The 20343-nt window shown below is 39.9% G+C and overlaps 1 protein-coding gene across 1 annotated transcript in view; it reads right to left on the minus strand.

Annotated features, from left to right (window-relative positions):
* Nucleotides 1-8043, minus strand: part of CRYBG1 (crystallin beta-gamma domain containing 1) — a 180277-nt gene extending 172234 nt beyond the window's left edge. Inside the window, exon 1 of the mRNA XM_075268126.1 lies at nucleotides 7234-8043. Within this exon, the coding sequence (XP_075124227.1) occupies nucleotides 7234-7529 (296 nt within the window). The 5' untranslated portion in view covers nucleotides 7530-8043. The remainder of the gene's footprint in view (nucleotides 1-7233) is intronic.
* Between the last annotated feature and the right edge of the window lie 12300 nt (nucleotides 8044-20343).

The raw sequence follows: 20343 nt of genomic DNA on the forward strand, positions 1-20343 counted from the left end.
ATACAGAAGGTTACAGTAAAGCTTTTAGTGCTAGCAAAATGTTGCAACGTTTTGTTTGAAAGTAATTCTGCCCTGTGATGTCTGAATGTAGTCTTAGGCTTGGTTCACATACGCTGATGTGTTCCGTCCGTAAGGGTCTGCATGAGGACCTCTATGGACGGAACACAAGCGCAACTGCAAGCGCTGTGCAATTCAAGCGCACGGGCCCCATAGACTATAATGAGGTCTGTGTGCTTGAACTGCACAGTGCTTGCAGTTGCACTTGTGTTCCGTCCGTAGGTGTCCTCATGCGGACCCTTATGGACAGAACACATCAGCATGTGTGAACGGGAATAAGTGTGACAGAGCCCTGAACGTGATTGTGGGATAAAAGGCTGTTTACCTGGGACAATATTCTAATGAAGAAGTGTTTGTAGGAATTCTTGCTCCACATCATTGGTCCATGGAAAAAGGCCCTGCACGCCTCTTAAAATTATGGCTGATGACTTCTTGCTAGCTGAAAAGTCACCAATATCCATAGCACATATCCCTCTATTAACAGGGAATGTGTTTTCAACACTGATCAATGCTATATGGGGACAGAACAATCGGGCCATGTAAATGCAGCCTTAAAGGATCTTTCCATGATGCTTATTTACTGAAGAGCTACATGCAGTTTTTATTTCCAGTTGTGAGTAGCACATTTCTACTACGCTAGTAAGCCCGAGGATTTCATTTTAATGGCCATGACCATAGAGGTGAAATGTATAGTAACATTTGCTAGGCATTACTGCAGTTAATATAGTTATTATAGTCAATGATGTCTGCAGGGCTCCATATAGAATCTGACACTAGTGGAAATCTAGCATCAGGAGAATTGTTCACTACAGAATTATAGACTCGACTTCAATAAACATAACATGAGGATTGTCTTTCTGATTACTAAACTGAGGTTGTATTGGTAGATCTATTTTTACTTCTAGGCTAAGGCCCCATGTGACCTCCCACAGCAAAAAAACACTGCGGCAAAACCGTAACGGCAACGCTTCAAGGTTCTTCCCGCAGCGATTTAGACAGAAAGTTCGCAGAAGTTTCCTCTGCGGACTTTCTGTTTCAATTATATCTATAGGGAAACCGCCGGTTTACTGCAAATTGGGCATGGGATTCACTAGAATCCCATCCAACTTCTGACTGTAAAAAGCCGTAATTTTTTCTGCAACGTTTCCGCCACAGGCAAATTGCACCATTTACACCATGTGGGGCCCCCACCCTAAATCTAATTTACCCACTTCAGGACCAAGCCATCTTCCCTCATTCAAGATCAGACGCATTTTTTTCATGCATGTGAATTTGAGGGTTATAGTAATTTTTCTTTTAGGTTATTCCAATGATTTTTGTGTTTTGTTTAGTTTCTCTTTCGGTGATAAATATGGCTTTCATTTTATGATGTTTTTATTTTTTTCTTTATTTAAATATTTGAGAAAATGTAAAAAAATAAAAAAAGACAGGAAATGTGTCTGTTTTTCATATTTTCCATGTTATTTTTTTAATACTTTTTTTCCCCCTTCTGTTATGGTAGGCCAGGCATGGGGCTGCAACCTGTGGCATGGGCATGGTAGTGGTCTTTTTTCCTCTTTATCTATTTATTACATATTGTGGTCATAGACCTTTGGGGGATTTTTAACTTTCCTTTTTTTTTTTTTTGCTGATTTTCCTTGATAGGGTGTGTTCACATGGCTGAATTTGCAGCCAAATTTGAGGTGGATTCCACTTAAAATTCAGTTCCAAATTCCACCAGAAATCTCCCACCATCATATATTTTCTAAGTGGCTCACTGTAGATATGGTTTTACTTTAGATGATTAAATGAGGTTATAAACTTATTCCAACCAGTTAAAGGGCCTGAGAAGGTGTATTTCTTGTCGTGTGTATCATAACCATTCTGAATTCTTTTTTAGCGATTTTTATCATGAAAGTCTGAATCAATGGGTATTTGAGTATGAGTATAATAAAGAGGAGCTTCACAAAAAAGTGGTGTCCAACCAAACGTGTTTTTATTAGTAGAGTTCAGTAGTAAACGTTTTCGGTCTTAGTCGACCTTCGTCAGACTCTACATAAATTTCAAGAAAAATAAATAAATCAATAAATTGCAGTGGTGATACAGTGGTGTGACACATCATGATATGAAAAAGGATATATACAAACATATACACTATATACAAATAAGCCATATGGGAGCCATGCATGAGGTTTTGTCAACAACAAGGATGGTTCAGTAAATATCTATGAAATGCACCTTAGTCAAGGTAAATAGTGTGCTAGGATATAGTAAAATAATAGTAGGTAATAAAAAAGAGATGAACATAAAAATGTCACCTGTCTTGTAGTAGAACCAAGAGTAAATAGGACCAGTGTCCAAGCAATGGAGGCTCACAGATACCTTCAATCAATACAATATATGATGCTAAAGATAGGTACAAACAGAGAACTCAATGGTGTAGTTGCTCGTCCTCTAGGGGGACCTTACCTCCGCTGAAACCAAGCCAAGCCCGCTGTAAATGAGTATATCCTGCGCAAAAAAGAGAACAGGCAGTCTGCCGTGGGAAGAGCGCGGTCAGAGTGGCGTCAAGCCGCCCTTTAGAAATGGCGCTGGACCAATGTGATTGGTCCGACTCGCGCCTACGTATGTGATGACAATGCCAGTAGGTAGTGCGCATGCGCGGGTCGGCGCATGCGTGCAAAGGCCACAGAAAGGATAGTAACCGGAGGCTAAGTGACTAAAGTGGAGAATCGCGCATGCGCGAGTCGGCGCATGCGCGTGTGTGATATAAATGGGAAACCAAAGTCAGGTATAGTGGTGTTAACCTATAATGTTCCGTGATAATGGAAACCCATATGTTAACTTTAACTGAATGAAGCTGCTTAGATTTCAGGTTCTCGAACATGTGGCTATGCCACGTAGGGGTGGAAACAGGATCACCCTTTTGAAAAAACGCGAAGCCTATTGGATACATAGGCTTCAGACCATGGAACCCCGTGGTCTGAATAGGGAGTATGAAATCCAATCATTCATATAGGCTAGTGTTCTATCTGTTTCGTAGGACTACTCTGTACGTTATATGCACCTTGTTATGTTATCACCTGACTGATTTACCTGCTTATTTCACAGGCTCGCTAGGACCACCTCTGACTGAACCCCCCCGGGCCCGCCGCAGTTGGTATCCTTCATTGTTTCATCCTATTATCATTATTTTTAATTTTTTTTCATTTTTATTTATTTTTTAATTTTTATTATTTTTTCCTGTTTTTTGTTTTTTCTTTTTTCACTTTTATTTTTCATTTTTATTTTTTATATTTTTTTTGATATGCCAAGAATAAAAATTCATTTTACATTTATTTAATTTTTCTATTTTTTCATTTATTGTCTCTAGTTTCTGATTTTTTTCTTTATTCATTCATGTCTTTGTTACTTCAGTGGTGGTGCTCTTCCCTTCCATTGTATTTGTCTTTTGTTTCTTCCTCTATTTAGGTCACTACTATAACTGCTATACATCTATTTATCACTGCTATTCATTCAGTTAAAGTTAACATATGGGTTTCCATTATCACGGAACATTATAGGTTAACACCACTATACCTGACTTCGGTTTCCCATTTATATCACACACGCGCATGCGCCGACTCGCGCATGCGCGATTCTCCACTTTAGTCACTTAGCCTCCAGTTACTATCCTTTCTGTGGCCTTTGCACGCATGCGCCGACCCGCGCATGCGCACTACCTACTGGCATTGTCATCACATACGTAGGCGCGAGTCGGACCAATCACATTGGTCCAGCGCCATTTCTAAAGGGCGGCTTGACGCCACTCTGACCGCGCTCTTCCCACGGCAGACTGCCTGTTCTCTTTTTTGCGCAGGATATACTCATTTACAGCGGGCTTGGCTTGGTTTCAGCGGAGGTAAGGTCCCCCTAGAGGACGAGCAACTACACCATTGAGTTCTCTGTTTGTACCTATCTTTAGCATCATATATTGTATTGATTGCAGGTATCTGTGAGCCTCCATTGCTTGGACACTGCTCCTATTTACTCTTGGTTCTACTACAAGACAGGTGACATTTTTATGTTCATCTCTTTTTTATTACCTACTATTATTTTACTATATCCTAGCACACTATTTACCTTGACTAAGGTGCATTTCATAGATATTTACTGAACCATCCTTGTTGTTGACAAAACCTCATGCATGGCTCCCATATGGCTTATTTGTATATAGTGTATATGTTTGTATATATCCTTTTTCATATCATGATGTGTCACACCACTGTATCACCACTGCAATTTATTGATTTATTTTTCTTGAAATTTATGTAGAGTCTGACGAAGGTCGACTAAGACCGAAAACGTTTACTACTGAACTCTACTAATAAAAACACATTTGGTTGGACACCACTTTTTTGTGAAGCTCCTCTTTATTGTGCTGAGACGGGGTGGGACCCTAGCTTCACTACAAGAGGTCTTGAGCCTGTATCCCTTTGAATATTGAGTATGAGTATAGTCACATCTGCATCAGTCTGTCTGGTGCTTTTTTCGTCCACCAATGCAGCTTTGAAACAGATACCAGACGGATCCAATTATAGTTGATGGGTTTCCATCTTTATTTTTAGTACTTTCTCCTGTTCCTATCACTGACCAGAAGAACAGATTATACAACGCACTCTTACTATAATTGTCAGAGTTTAAAAGTAACTTAAAATGTATTTTTTATGCTATTGTCTGTGTTCAATACAGTAGCAAATAGTTATTCAAGTATCATAGCTTTATCGTGTAGTATTATGCAGGTAGGGTTGATGTTTGTAGAAAGCAGTATCAGAGGATCATTTGTACATTCTGTTACAAATACATTAGGTAATAATAGAAGTAAGTCAGCTGTTTACTCATAGTTAAAAGCTTTGCTGTCCGTGTCCTATTTTTTTTTTTTTCCACACTGCTAAGCAGCAGATTTATAGATCTGTTCTAAAACTACAAATGTTGTAAACTACATTCTGGTGTAGAAAGATTACTGAAATATATGACGTATGTAAACAGATGATAAACATGCCCTCAAATAGTGGGAGTCAATTACCTGCTGACTTGTCCCATATTGTAAGGATGCTGGCTGAAAGATTGGGGCTGATCTAAGGGGCAGAACATTATAATCACTTTGTCTAACTGCAAAAAGTGCTGACGGGGACTTCTGCTGAAGCCAGTCATGTGCTGTAGAGATGCATTGCCATCTCTACTGCACATGTCTTAAACTTACCTCCAGACTGTGCAGGCATTGAAAGAGAAGAGGAGAGAAGGACCCGTGCCGGACACAGGAAGACACTTAAATATTGATGGGGAGGGGAGGGGGAGTACTGGTGATGTTCCGTTTCAGAAACGGTGAAACGGAACATCACCAGATAATCAGAAAGTGCCCATGGGGCGGGGCCACACGGTGGCTCAGTGGTTAGCACTGCAGCCTTGCAGTGCTGGAGTCCTGGTGTTCAAATCCCACCAAGGGCAAAAAACCATCTCCAAGGAGTTTGTATGTTCTCCCCATGTTTGCATGGATTTCCATCTCATATTCCAAAGACATACTGGTAGGAAAAAATGTACATTGTGAGCTCTATGTGGGGCTCACAATCTACATTAAAAAAAGAAAAAGAAAAAGAGAAAGTGTCCTTGGGGGGTCACAAGAGGTAATTATACATTTTTTTAATCAATGTATATTAGAAGTTACGTGGGGGGAGTGAGTTTAGTATATAGATAGAATTTACTTTTATCGTGGACAACCCCTTTAAGTTTATTAATGCACATATATTTCCAATATCAAAAAGAGGGATATTTAAGGAGTAAAGAGGGACGTGGGTCAAAAGTAAGGACTGTTCCTGGTTAATTATGATATTCTTTGAGACCCTTTGACTCTTATCCCCAGCATTCATTGTCTCTCCCCCGCTCCCCCATGTTCCATTTCCTGTTGTGTCTTTCATTGATCAATTTGTGGTTAATTACAAGCACTATTGAATGTTTTATTTGTGTCTGTACCACCACACTTATTGTTTTCAACGATATATGTCCATTGTCATTTTGAAAATTCAATAAAACGTTATATACAAAAAAAAGTAAGAACTGTCCCTCAAAATGAGGGACAATTGGAAGGTATGCATCATGTATAATATATTTCTTATATATATATATATTATATATATATTTCTTTATGTGAATTTAACCTTCATCTATTGCCTTTGTGAACCCTGGTATAAACAGTGGGAAATGAAGATTCAGTTGTGGTGGGATACAGGGCTACATATGACAGGGTAGCATTGTGATATCTGAAAGGACACAGTACAAAAAATTGTATTGAACTGATATACATGCGGTGTAGATTTTGGGGTGAACTTTCTATAGGGACAACATAACAGTGTTGACTTATACATTCCTGTAAACTCAGTGCCTATAATCTATAGTGAACAGAAATATTTGTGTTAAAATAACATACTAATAAAAAAATAAATGAAGCTGTTGGAGCAAGTGAACTTTAATTTAAAGTGAAGGAAGGCGGTGGTGTTATCTTTATTTACCTGTTCATTGTTTAGCTTGTATAAATGTTGCTTGTATGCAGAACACGTGGCTGTGAATGGCATATATTCTGTTGACTTAAACTCATTCATTGGCATAATAATTAAAGAGGTTAGCTAAGCAACACCACTTCCTAAATGAACCAGCATGCCAAGATCTAGCAGCAGGCACAGGAACCTATTGACTACTCTGCGCAACCAAACTCCTGCTGTTCTGCCAAAGTCTGGTCACATTGCTTCACCAGCCTTTTCTTCAGAATCTGCCACTGTTTACATTATGGAACTCCCTGCCTTTACCAAACACTGTCAATTATGACACCCATATCTATAAAGGTGGCATAATGTCAAGGGGAAGGACTTGTGTCAAATTGTCCCATGACCTCAGAAACTATCTAGACAGCATTAAATCTGTCAGCTGTAGTTTTCTAAAGTATGGACAAGGAATGAAAAACATAAAATGAGATAAGATCAAGAACGATCTTTTGATTGCACCATATAACAATAAATGCACAGACCATTCAGTCATCCTTCCATAGGAATATGAAAAGCTTAGCTTGTAGAGTAAAGTTTCAAGATTTGCCAACAAGTGTTACCTAGTGAGCAGCAAATGATCCTATAAAATCCCCAAAAAATCATTCACAAGTCTGCCACTTACCTGTCAATAGAGTCAGGGCGTCCAGGAGATGAGGGTGGAGATATAGATAAAGAATTTCGAACTTTCTTTTTGTGTCTCCAGCTACCAAACGGTTTCTTTTTTGTCTCCAGGTATGCATCTCCTTGTAAAGAGTGCTCCTCAGATGAAGGTGACTCCTTAACAAAAGCTTCATCACCAGGCCCTGTCTGTTCTTCCTTTGTTTGCACCTCCTCAGCTGCTTTCTCAGGGTCTGCAGCTTTGCTCTTGAAGAACTTTCCAAATCTCAGAAAGCTACTGCTCTTCTTTTCTTTCTCCATTGTGACTTCTAGTGTGTTTAATAATAAGACAGTTACAGCAGCTACCTTACACAATGCGTTTATAAGTTCCAAAAAAAGTATTAAGCAATCCTGCTAAAGAAGATAGCGGCGTCTTATTATTATTATTATATTGCAGGTTGGCTTATTAGTTGTAGTCCAGAAACAGGTAAGGCATATTCCAGTGCCAGTACAAAGTAGCTTCACAATGTAGGAGTACGTCACTGCTATACATAGTATCCTAGTGGTATTCTAGAGCTTGTAGTAATCCAGAATGTGTCTACAGATCTTCAGTGCTATGTAACAAGCAGGTAAGTATCATCGCCGTTACCTGTTGCACCTTTAAAGAAGTGTCCAGTAGTATCTTATGATTGCAAAGTTGTTCTAGACCGCTCTTCTGCTAGGCATCCAGGCTCAAGAAGGACAGAAGCTAAATCTGGGGATGAGCTGTAGACAGGTTCTCCCTCCGCTCTCCTCTGCCGTGTTGTGTTTCTATACATAAGTGTTTGTGCTGTGCACTTGGGAAGGCACAAGGCATGTGTGATCAGCTGCTTTACACAGAGGAGGAGTTTCCCTGGAGGCTCAGGTTACCAGGCTCTTTACCCTGTCATCAGCCACTCTAAGGAATGGGCGGTGTACTGTAGTAGTGACTATGCAGCCACTGGCTATTATGCTGCTGGACCCATAAGGTCATCGACAGGTTGCCAGAATTGCGGAGATGCACTTATTGGAAATCAAGTGTTTAGCCACTGGGTATATGTGACAAAGATGCAGGTGCAATCTTAAGACTTATGTTTGAGAAAAATGTTTCAGTTTTTTGTAAATAAAGGTTATATAACGAAAACTTCTAAAATTCTACAATATCCTCTTGTTCCAATTCCCAGAAGTCTTGAATATCTGTAAAGAGAGTGTCTGCTATTGGAAACATTGGTTACATTCAAAGGCTTGAAGCTGTCTTGATCTAGACCTTCTAAAATAACTGTAAATGAGAGAGCTCCTATATAATATGCGCTCCTCCATGACACTAAACTGGACTTCATGGCAGCCTGGGAGTGAGACCTCGACACCACCCTGACCCCGGCTCAGTGGACTGATTATTGTACATCCATCACCAAAGGCAGCTGGCAGGTCACTCTTATGGAGCCTGTCTTCAATATCGTGCACAAGTCTTTTTTTTTGGTAGACTCCATAGTTTCTACCCTATGGTCTCACCCTTCTGTTTTATGTAATGTTTTGTGTAATGCCCTAGGCCCCTGATGACGAACCTATGACACGTGTGTTACAGGTGACACGTCAAGACATTTTGGGTGACACATATCGGCAGCTAGTTATTGTGTTAATGCAATAAGCAGCTACTAATAATTTTTACTCACCTGTCCAAGCTCCTGTCTTGGCTGCCTCCTTTAGGCAGCGCTACACTGACGTCACAACATACAGCGTCACAACAGCACACCCTGGAGGCGGCAGCGGGGGGCGGCCAGGACTGGCGCATGGACAGGTGAGTGAAAAGTATAAGCCACTATTCTGTGTGGAGGTGGAAGGATAAAAAAGGTCATACACTGTGGGTGGCCTTTAAAAAAGGAGCCATAAACTGTGTGGGGGGCATAAATAGGGGGATCATATGCTGTGTGGAGAGATAAAAAAGGGGTTCATATACTGCGGGGATGGCAAAAAGGGGTCATATACCGTGCGATGGGCTAGAAAAAGGGGGTTATATACTGTGTGATGGGTCAAAAAAGGGGGTCATATACTGTGTGATGGTTCAGGAAAAGGGGTTCATATTTTGTGTGATGGGCCAGAAAAAGGTGGTCATATGCTGCATGATGGGCCAGAAATACATATAATGCATATATTAAAAATCTAACTCTTTTTTTTTTATTAGAGCTACAAATATCACAAAATTATAAATATTTGTAGATGTGACACACCACCTAAGTTAAGCTAGGGTTTTTGTTGTCTTTTATTTTTACAAATTTTGACACACCAAGCTTGAAAGGTTAGCCATCACTACTGTCCTAGGCATTACTCTCCATATATGATGGTCCTGCCCTTACGCCCGTCACTTTTGGATGGCTATTCATATACTGGCACAACACTTTTTCAGTCAGTCATTTCCATTGTCTGCTTCAATCTTCCTCCTGAGCCTCAAATCAGTTAGTCTTAAATATACCCCACATAAATCACTCCACTAGATTTTGATGGCTGCTCACATTCATATTGCCTTTAATCAGAGGAGATCTCTCCCTGACAGTTGTGGTGCGATGAGTTGACACCATCATGCTTCATGATAAAATGACACCATCTTTGATACTCATTCACTCTTAGATAAGGTTTACTTTAGACAATAGGTCCAGTATCCTGGGCTTGCTATATTGTCCTCAACTATGATCTGGTGTCATTCTTCTCCCCCTTTTTGGGCAGGTTCATTCCCACATATCATCCCCTACTCAGTACACTATAGCACTAGCCAATTCCCGATTTTTTTTTCTTATTTGCTTTCTATAATGTTTCCCCCCCCCCCCCCCCCCCCGATCCAAGATCCTGGGAAGGAGAAGTGCCAATCGACAAGAATCACATTGATCAGCACTTGTTTGCATTGGCCTAATGTAAGGAATGATGTCTATTGAGATTGTCTCTCCCGCATTCGGCTTAATTGATTATTGGCAGCACATCAGCTTGTATAATCTGTATCTTCTATGCTGTATAAAAGATGAATCAGCCAACCTGTAACCATTCACTTCTTGTTCAGCTGATCAACCTGATTATTAGACAGGAGCGTATCTAGATTCGCTTGTTGTCGATAAAAGCCTTGAATATGGGGCCCTCAGATCAAAATTGTGGGTTCATTCAGTTTATATCTAATCTACATGGTTAGCTTAAGCTTATCTTTACCCCAACATGTTTTCGTGTGTTTAAACATTTTACATGGTAAAGTACACTGAATAAACGAAATTAACATGGTAAGTTACATATTACTCTAAGGCCTGAAGAATGAACTAGCCCTTGATTTACGCATTTTTTGCCTGTGGCATCTGAAGAGGAATGTGGCAGTTCTTGATAGAGCCAGAGATGAAACGCATGTTGTGAACCTGACTTGTCCAGTCTCCAGACTAAAGAGTGTTTTGTAACTTAATATGTTCATTAAGTTTCATTACTATTATTCACCATATAAAGTGTTATGGTTATTTGAACCAGTTTTGCCGTATTTGGTTATTCTTTAATTCATAGAATTGGCACTGAAGTATTAGAGCTATATGAATTAGGAAATTGTAAATCCTGTGCCATACATAATCCTTGGTAAAGGTTTTATTTGTAGCAGATTGTTCCAAACAAAGATTAGACACATCTCTTAAATTACTTTTATATGTCTCTTAAGCTTTTGTAGTTTATTCCTTTAGGTATATATTTAACCATATGGATCCTATTTTGGACATTAGACACATACATAATCCATGTCCAGTCTGCAGCTTGCTGGGAACACACAGATGTCTTTATCAGGTTGTGTGTTACAGGCTCTGCATTTGCTGGTATAGTCAAGGTCAAATAATTTTACTAAGAACTAAGACAAAGCCATTTGTTCTGAGTTGCTGATCTCAATTTTTCGTAAGACTTTTTTTTTCTCATAGTTAATATGCAGCTTATTGTTTTGTGTTTTACTTTCCTTTTACAAGTATTCTGTCTTTCCCAACAGTACTTAGAAACTTATCTGCAGACTGGCAGGAGCGCTAGAACGCTTTAGTGATCAATGTAATGCATGTGGGGGGGTTCCTGACGATATCCCCTCAACCCTGTCTAAGCCTCTCACCTCTACCAGATCAGTCCTCTCTGCGCCAAGCTGATGAGATGCAAATACATCGAAACAGCTGACCTTGGCTGAGAGACTGTATCTGGTATAATCCCAACATCATTGCAAACAAAGGCCTCTGAGAAGGTCGGCATGATGTTAAAGGGAGCGCCCTCTATAGGGTTGTTTGACTGAGACTCTGTCTTCCTAATTACATCATGGAAGATAGACTTGCACATTCTCAGTCAGCGCCCTCTATTGGTGTGCATACTTTGAGGCACTGGCATCCTAATTACATCATGGAAGTCAGATTTGCATATTCTTCCCATATTTAGAAAAATGTCAGGAAAGATTATTTGGAACCTCAAAATTATCATTTCACCTAAATAGAGGTAAGCAACTGCTGAGAGCATCATGATGGATGGGGGATGGGGAATTACTTTAAAATGACTGTCGTCATTACATTAAACTCTGAGCTTGAGTAGCTAATAATGCTGTATGACACATACATATATGACACCATATACATATATGATTGTTACGTGTATACTCAGCGGAGCGAAATGTGCTTGTAATCACAGCAGATAGCTTTGGGATTAGCAATTCTCCATCCGACAGATGTATATGGAAATCTTTGCCATGGGTATCAGCAGAGCTTATTCTACCCTTGCAAAAAATAAAAAAAAAATAAAAAAAAAAAATATATATATATGTGGCTGTTTACGTGAAAAGGGCCCAGATCGTCGATACTAATTATAGAGAAAATAGTCCAAAACATATTTGGGTAAAAAAAATCACAATTTTGTTTTATGCAAAAATTTTATTTAAAAATATGTCAATTGTGCTTTCAATAAAAATTTTTTTGCTGTTTCGGACAATGTTACACCATAACCGTTACAATGATACCAAGAACTCCATATCGACAATGTGGGCCCTTTTCACATAAACAGCCACATATACATATATATATATATATATATATATATATATATATATATATATATATATATATATATATATATAGGTTTCCACACTCTGCTGGGAGCTTTTAGTTCAGAAACACTAGAATTGTAGTTTTATCTTCAACAGTCAGAACATGTTTAGGGTAAGGCTCCATGTAGCGGCCATCAGCAAAAAAACACTACAGGAAAAACCAAGGCAGCAAGGCATCCTGGTTTTTCCTGCAGCGCTTTTCACAGAAAGTCTGTAGGGGTTTCCTCTGTAGACTTTCTGCTTCAATTATACCTGTAGAGAAACCACTGACATTTCCGTAGGTATAATTGCTGCAATTTCCAAAACTGCAATGGTTTTGGAAAGCGCATTGTTTTAGTTGCATGTATTTTTTCTCAGGGGCTGTAGAATGCAGCGTTTTTTTTTCACCGCGTTTCCACTGTGGCCAAACCGCATTGTTTACGTCACGTGGGGCCACTGCCTTGAAGTGTTCCAGTAAATAGGGTAGATTTCTATTGTTTGCAACCAATCGATTATTACAGTCAGAATTCTCAGAATAATTCTAAATAAGAAAATTGTTATGATTTCTATATTGCTTCATGTTATCTCTTTACAATATCAGGTGTAGTTCACATTGCCCTCTGCTCTATAGTCTCATGGCCCAAAACTTTAGGACCATGATATCAGACAAAGTCTGCCTTAGCTTTTTATCCCTGAATGGGGGCAAAAAAATCAAAGATTTCTGACAATCCAATCATAAAGAAGGTTCTATATCTGATCAAAGGGATGAACAACTGCTCCTTCTCACCCACTAAGAAAGAAGTGTCTGCTAGATTATATTGGTTCCCTTCATATTACTAGTGAAACTGGCAACTCAAAGTAGGAAGGGGTGAAGGGGTTACATTTTGACGGCATTGGCAAGATTGTTTTCATGTTGCCAATTATGGTAAAATACTTAAGGGGTTATGCCATGAAAACAATTTATACTGTATCCATGTGGGATAGAATAAATTAAAATAAAGAATGGTGGGGGTCTGGCCACTGAGATCCTCAGTGATTCTGAGAACAGGGATTTTTTTTTACCCCATTCAAAATGTAATGGTGTACACAGAATGTATGGCCCCACTCCATTTGTTACAGTGAGAGTGACCTCACTACCTCTACATTCTGGACAGGGGTAAAACACCCCTATTCCCAGAATCAGGGGGGTTCTCAGTGGTCAGACCTCCACTATCTGCAATTAAGCCTTTATCCTATGGATAGAGGAAACATAATTATTGTGACATAACCAATTTAAGGTAGGCAGTAACTGCCCCAGCTTTTATAAGTAACTACTGTAAAACATGGTCTATGTGAAGAAAAGTTGGGTAACCACAGATAAAATGATAATTGAATAACAAACTGTTGAATATGGAAGTCCAACCATTGAGACCCTCAATATCAGCAATTAAATGGGTTGTCCAGGATACAGATTTGATCAAGGAGGTTGAGGAAGATGCAAAAAAACCCTCCAAAAAACAAAAAGAAAAGTCATACTCTCCTGTCTCCGATGCTCTGGTGTCTTCCACTGTGGTCCAGTTCTGCTGCTCCCGTGGTCTTCTTCTGGTGGAAATCCTCACCTCACATGACTTCTGAGGCCAATCAGCGGCTTAAGGGAAGGAACCGGGGGAGGTCACAGGTGGTGTATATGAGTGATGTCTTGATTCCTTTCCTTAAGCTTCTGAATGGCCTCACTAGTCATATAAGGTGAGGACTTCCACCAGAAGACCCTGGGAGCAGCAGGACCGCAGTGGAAGACACCAGAGCACCAGGGACAGGTGATGATGTTTTTTTTTTTCTTTACAACTTCTCCTGCCCCTTGATCAAATATGTATATCCTTGACAACCCCTTTAACTTCTATCCTATGAATAATGGATACATAATTATTGTGGCATAACCCCTTTAAGGCAAGTAGATATCTGCCACAGCTTTTATAAGTATCTACTGTAAATCATTGTCTCTGCAAAGAAAAGTTGAGTAACCATAGATAAAATGATAACGGAATAATGAGTCACCCTGCAGTTAAACTAATACAAAAATAACTTTTTCTTTTTGTAAGTAAGAGCAAAAGGAAGAATTGTCACAACTTGTAGCAGCTTGTTAGCTAAAACTCTGGAAAATAGATACTTGTCAGGGAGCCATTTCCCACTTGTCGTATTGATATAACCTTTGTTATGAGAAAAAAAATACTGTACAAAGACATCTAAAATTTTAACTAATCTGAATGAACTAAAAGGACACTTAAAGGGATAAATAATGGTCACTAATTCCCAACTGTACACTTAAGTTCACTTGTATGTCTAATGGTTGGTTCACACTAGCGCTTGTATTTCGTCCGCAAGGAGTCCGCATGTAGACCCCCCCGGATGGAATACAATTGCAATTGCAAGCGATGTGCTTACAAAGCACATGGAGCCCATAGAATATATTCTATATATTCTATGGGCTCCGTGTTCTTGGCGCGCACTGCCCGCACAAATGAATTGTGCGGGCAGTGCGCGGCAAGCACACGGAACCCATTATAGTCTATGGGCTCCGTGTGCTTAACTGCACAGCGCTTGCATTAGCGTTGGTATTCCGTCCGGGGGTGTGTGTCTGTGTGTGTGTGTGTGTCTCCATGCGGACTCCTTGCGGACGGAATACAAGTGCTAAAGTGCTAGTGTGAACCAACCCTGAGATTCTGAGGTATCTTTACAGATTTATGGCTCATTCACATGACTGTGATTTCTGACTGTGCTCTTCATATTTTCCATGGACAGCACGCAGGCCGATTAAATTCTACATGTATATTCAGATGTCCTTTATTTCAGCAGGCCACTGAGAGAACACACAGGTTCACATCAATGGGTCAGTAAAAATCATGGACAGCATATGAATACCCTGTGTTTGGTCTGTTTTTCATTTATGCAGTAATGTGTCATTTTGGGGACAATATGGACCTTCTTTTTTTTTATGAGATTGATGCAAAAAATGGATGACATGAGGTGAAAATCAAAGACATGGAATGTGAATGGAAGAAAAACGAACATTCTCACAGATGGCATGCTGTGCATGATAGGCGGTCATAGGCTTTCACATAAACATGGTGGCAGCATAAATAGATAAGGCAAAGTTGTGATATGTTAATTGTGGAATGATGTAATTATTTTTTAACAGTATATATATAGAATGTGTACACAGTGTGATGTGTATTAGGCAGAGAGCACATCATAGAGTGCATGTTAGGTGGAGGGCCCAGGAATAGCTGGAAGCTTCTATCTGTCTTATTGCAGAATATGAGATCATTTGAATACTGTCTTTTTCAAAACAGTAAATGTGCTAAATGCCAAGTACCAAGCACTGTTTGTATGTCAAAGTTTGCTTTGGGCGATGTCAAGAATTAGTTGAAAACACCGACTTTTATTTGTAGCTATATCAGTATTTGCATTAAATTTAAATGAGAAAGCTCCAGGGCTAACAAGAGCAGTTATAGACCTGTTTATGCAGCCACCTGTACAGTCAGACATGGGAACCATACATCGGATTAGAATCACAGCATTGTGCCGGGAAGGTAATATACTGCAAAACACCTAAAGGCGTTCTCTAAAAGCCTTAAACATGATTATCGATAAGCCTTCTGTAACATGACACAAATGAAGGATGACAAAACAAAAGTCCATAACCTCTTCCATGTCAGAGACCTACAATGGTATAGATAAGCAGGTACAAAACTGGTACAGCTGTACTTCTATAGAATCGTAACACAGCACAGACTTCTACCTTACCTTATACCTCTTTATACCCCCCACAGCTGTAGTGAGGAGTTTCTTGACAAACAGGGTGAAAATATTTTAGCCTCTCAAATAGAAAAAAAAAAGATACATTTGCAACCTTTTTTTGGCGATAGAGAGGGAGTTATCAGCATAGTACAATACTCCACATCATAGAAAGCCTCAATTCTTCCATACAAGAACACCCTGAAACCATGTATGATGCGGCCGTAAGTGTCTGCGAAGGTCAGGACCCCTGGCTTGCAAATAGACTAATGGAACTGTCACCTGGAGACTATTATTTTCCTTGTTAGCCTGCACATTATAACTACTAGGAAAGAATAGGCAGAGGGTGCACCAAGAGGCTAATTAGCATCTGAATAGAAACGGGATCATTCAAAAACCACTGAGGTAATTTACATACAAAAGGTAGGTGTGGAATAGCCTTTCTAAAGGCTATGCAAGGATGTGCTTTATCTAAAGATGACTTTTCCCAATGATAGAGCCCCTTTAAAGGAAAGCAAGTTATCCACTATGATAACTTGCAGATCAGTGGGGCTCTGACCTCTCAGACACCCACTGATCAGGAGAATGGAGGTACCTTCATCCTCCGTTCTGAATGGAGTAGTGGTCGGGCAGTTCACACACCACTCTATTTATTTCAATGGGAGGGCCAGAGAAAGCCAAAGTACACCTTTCGGCTATTTGCAGTGCTCCCATTTGAAATCAGACCCTTACTTATGTGAACATTATCTCCTATCCTATGGACAGGTGATAACTTGCATAAAAATTTGCATGAGAATTAGACTGCAATTAAGTTACATGTATTAAATCAGTAAAATGAAGAAGACATTGAAGGTAAATTTCATTATACTCTGTCTGGAGAAATGTTGGTGTGCTAGGAATAGCGGTGAACAACTTATTAAAGAATAACTAGCTGCTTCTAGATATCCGATTTCTACAATAAAGAGAAGAGAAATAACATAATTTTAATAAATAGTTTCTTGTGTTCTTATTTAGGCCTCATTCTAACAGCATTGTAGCATCCATATCACAAACACAAGACCAGTCCCTCAGCAGTGTCAGAGGACCAAATTTAGGCTGCAGTCTCACTAGCATTCAAGCATCATTCTGGGACTCCATCCCTTATTGCTTTTAAAATATGCGGAGTGAAAATTCCTACAAGCAGGACTTTTCTCTCTGGCGAATTTTGGGCAGCAACCCAGAGGACCCTATTAGGCAGCATTCACACTGAGTAACGCTGGCGTTGTTTGTGCTTATTTGGGCACGTAGCGCCGTGTAAACGCCGCGTAGACGCCACGTTTGCGCCGCACTATTTTGCGGTAGCGTTATATGGCGCAAACATGGCATAAACGCGGCGCTACGTGCCCAAATAAGCACAAAAAACGCCAGCGTTACTCAGTGTGAATGCTGCCTTATAGTCTATGGGGTGTACAGATTTCCGAGAGTAACCACTTTTTAAGTGGATACGGTTTCCGTTTTTTGGGTCCCCTGGTGTGAACCCAGAGTCAAATATCAGTTAAGTCCTAAGTATAAGGAATTACATTACTATTTCATGTATTTATGGCATTTGTATTGTAATGGGGCAATTACAATATAAAAGGGACAGTTACTGTGTGGGGGCCAGTAAAGGGACGGTACACTGTATTGGGGCCAATATTTATCTATTTATCCTACTCACTCATACTGTCTTTCCTTTTTACGCCTCTGATCTAGATCTATAATAAATTTACATAAGCTAGTACAGTAGTGCCAGTGTAGTGTAGAAGTAACATTGTGTAAGTTTTATAATGCAGTGACCCAACAAACCTATGTTGTCCATACCTCCCAACTTTCAAAGAATAGAAAAAGGGACAGAAATTTATCCCCGCCCTCTTCAACATTGACTCTGCCCATTCTCATCCATTTTTCTTTGTGCCCCCACACAGTATAATGCTCCTACAGTTAACCCCACAATATTATATGCCCACCACATTATAATGTTCCCCTCCAACTGCCACACAGTATGAAGTCCCTCTCCTGGTGCCCTACTTTAAACTGGGAGAAACTAGAGGGGGACATTAAACTGGGGCAATTGGAGGGAGATATTAAACTAGTAGTAGGGTAGTTGGATAGGGACTTTAAACTGTAGAGATTACTGGAGGGTAACATTAAACTGGGGGCAACTAGAGACAGACATCTCCTCCTCCACATACCCCTATGGTTTAATGTCCTCTTCCAGTTGCCCCAAGTTTAATGTCCCTGTCCAGTAACACCCCCCCACTGTTTAATATTTCCCTCCAGCTGCCCCATTTTAATGTCACCCTCCATTTTCCCCCTCGTTTAATGTCCTCCTTCATCTGCCACCAGTTCAATGACCCCCTTCGTCTGCCCCAATTTAATGCCCCCCTTCATTTTCCCCCAGTTTTATGCCCCCCTGTATTTGCCATCAGTTTAAGGTCCCCCTCCATCTGCCCCCAGTTTAATGTCTCCTCTTCAACTGCCACCAGTTTAATGTTCCCACTCCATTTGCCCCTAGTTTAACATAATAAAAACACTAATACTCACCTGTCCTTGCTCCCCTGCAGTCTCTTCACCTGGAGTGTTGCCGGAGCTGCAGACATGATGTGATTGAAGTCATAACATTGCGCCTACAGCTCCTCGAAGCCGCAGCACACAGGGTTGTGCTTCACACAGAGTGCTGAAGCAGGAGCGGTTGGTTGGTATCTCTGATTAAACTGTACCACCATTTCAGTTATAACAAATAATGCAGGGATTGTTTGGAAATAGAAAGCCAGGAGCCAAAATAAGTGGTAAACATGTTTTATCCTGTCATATATAAGTCAGTGGCTGAACAGTATTCAGGATCAATGTCAGGTGTTAAAATAATACTGAGCAAAATCATATTCCTATTCAGTGTTTAACAATATAGGTTGCATGTGAAGGTCAAACACTACCACCTGGTGGACAAATTTATTTATTTTTTTCTTTTGGATAGGGCTTTCTCTATTCTAGACTACTCAGAATCCTCAAATGTATATGTACGTTTGCTTTTTTAATTTATTCATATACACAGAAAAGTTAGTGTAGCTATTGAGTAGTAAAAATACCCAATTTATCATTGTATCGACGGGAATATACTGTATATTTACATAAGTGGTTTAGAAAGAGATGTCTGGCATATTGCAAATGCTAAGGGTTTATTAAAGTTAATAGAAAAGGTAAAAAAGAAAAAATGTAAATGGTATTTTACAGCGTACATATACTGTTATAAAAATAGTCTGAAAACTACATTAACACATTTCATGTAAACATAATAAACCACATAATGTTTCAGCTAGGGCTACATGATAACTTTTGTTGTGCAATATGAATATTGCAGTGTTGCACTATACCTTTGCATATCAAGATTTTTGGTCACAAGTCACATGATCCTTTATTACCATATACTTCAAAGGCAGTTTAATTAACTCTGACTTGCAAGCAACAGCAAGTTGCACAGATGTTATTGGCCATGTGAAGCCTTAGGCTGGCCATACACCAGATGTCAGGTTCACAATATGTTCGTCGTTCGTGTCTGCACAGTGACCCAAGAGAGGTGACACTGTGTCTGGTTTCTGACGGTTTTATACGGAAACTGGCAGAATCTGTGGAGACTCCAATGCAGACATGAATCCAGCCAAAGATTTTAGACTACCCTTACTTGTCTGAAAAGAGCTGTGGTCCATTGGTGGTAAGGCCAGCTGTTCCAAACACAGGAACAACCACAAACCTTTAGACAAATGTTTGACTAGCCCAGACACTTGGAATACTAACAGATGAAAGTTGTTCAGTGCTGAAAAGAGGAAATTTTGTGTACTTTGTGGGTATGTGTTAGTAATAAAAACACATTTCCACATTAAAAAAAAATAAATTACCTACAGATCTGTTAATCTAGCCCAGGGGTAGGGAACGTACGGCTCTCCAGCTGTTGCAAAACTACAACTCCCAGCATGCATACTTGCTCTGCTGTTCTTGGAACACCCATGGAAGTGAATGGAGCATGATGGGAGTTGTAGTTTCACAGCAGCTGGAGAGCCGAAGGTTCCCTACCCCTGATCTAGCCCATACACAACAGATCACGGCAGACAGACAGCAGAAAAAATTAATCATAACAGATTTTGGTTCTGACCAACTTTAGTTGATGAATGGCTGTATGGGATAGACTGTTGTAGGGTTACGTATGACCAAGCAACAGTGGACAGTGTAATATCTGCCACTTCAGCATTCAAAAGTATCCAATTTGTATGGCCA

This window comes from Leptodactylus fuscus, chromosome 3, assembly GCF_031893055.1.
Source record: "Leptodactylus fuscus isolate aLepFus1 chromosome 3, aLepFus1.hap2, whole genome shotgun sequence".
NCBI lineage: Eukaryota > Metazoa > Chordata > Amphibia > Anura > Leptodactylidae > Leptodactylus > Leptodactylus fuscus.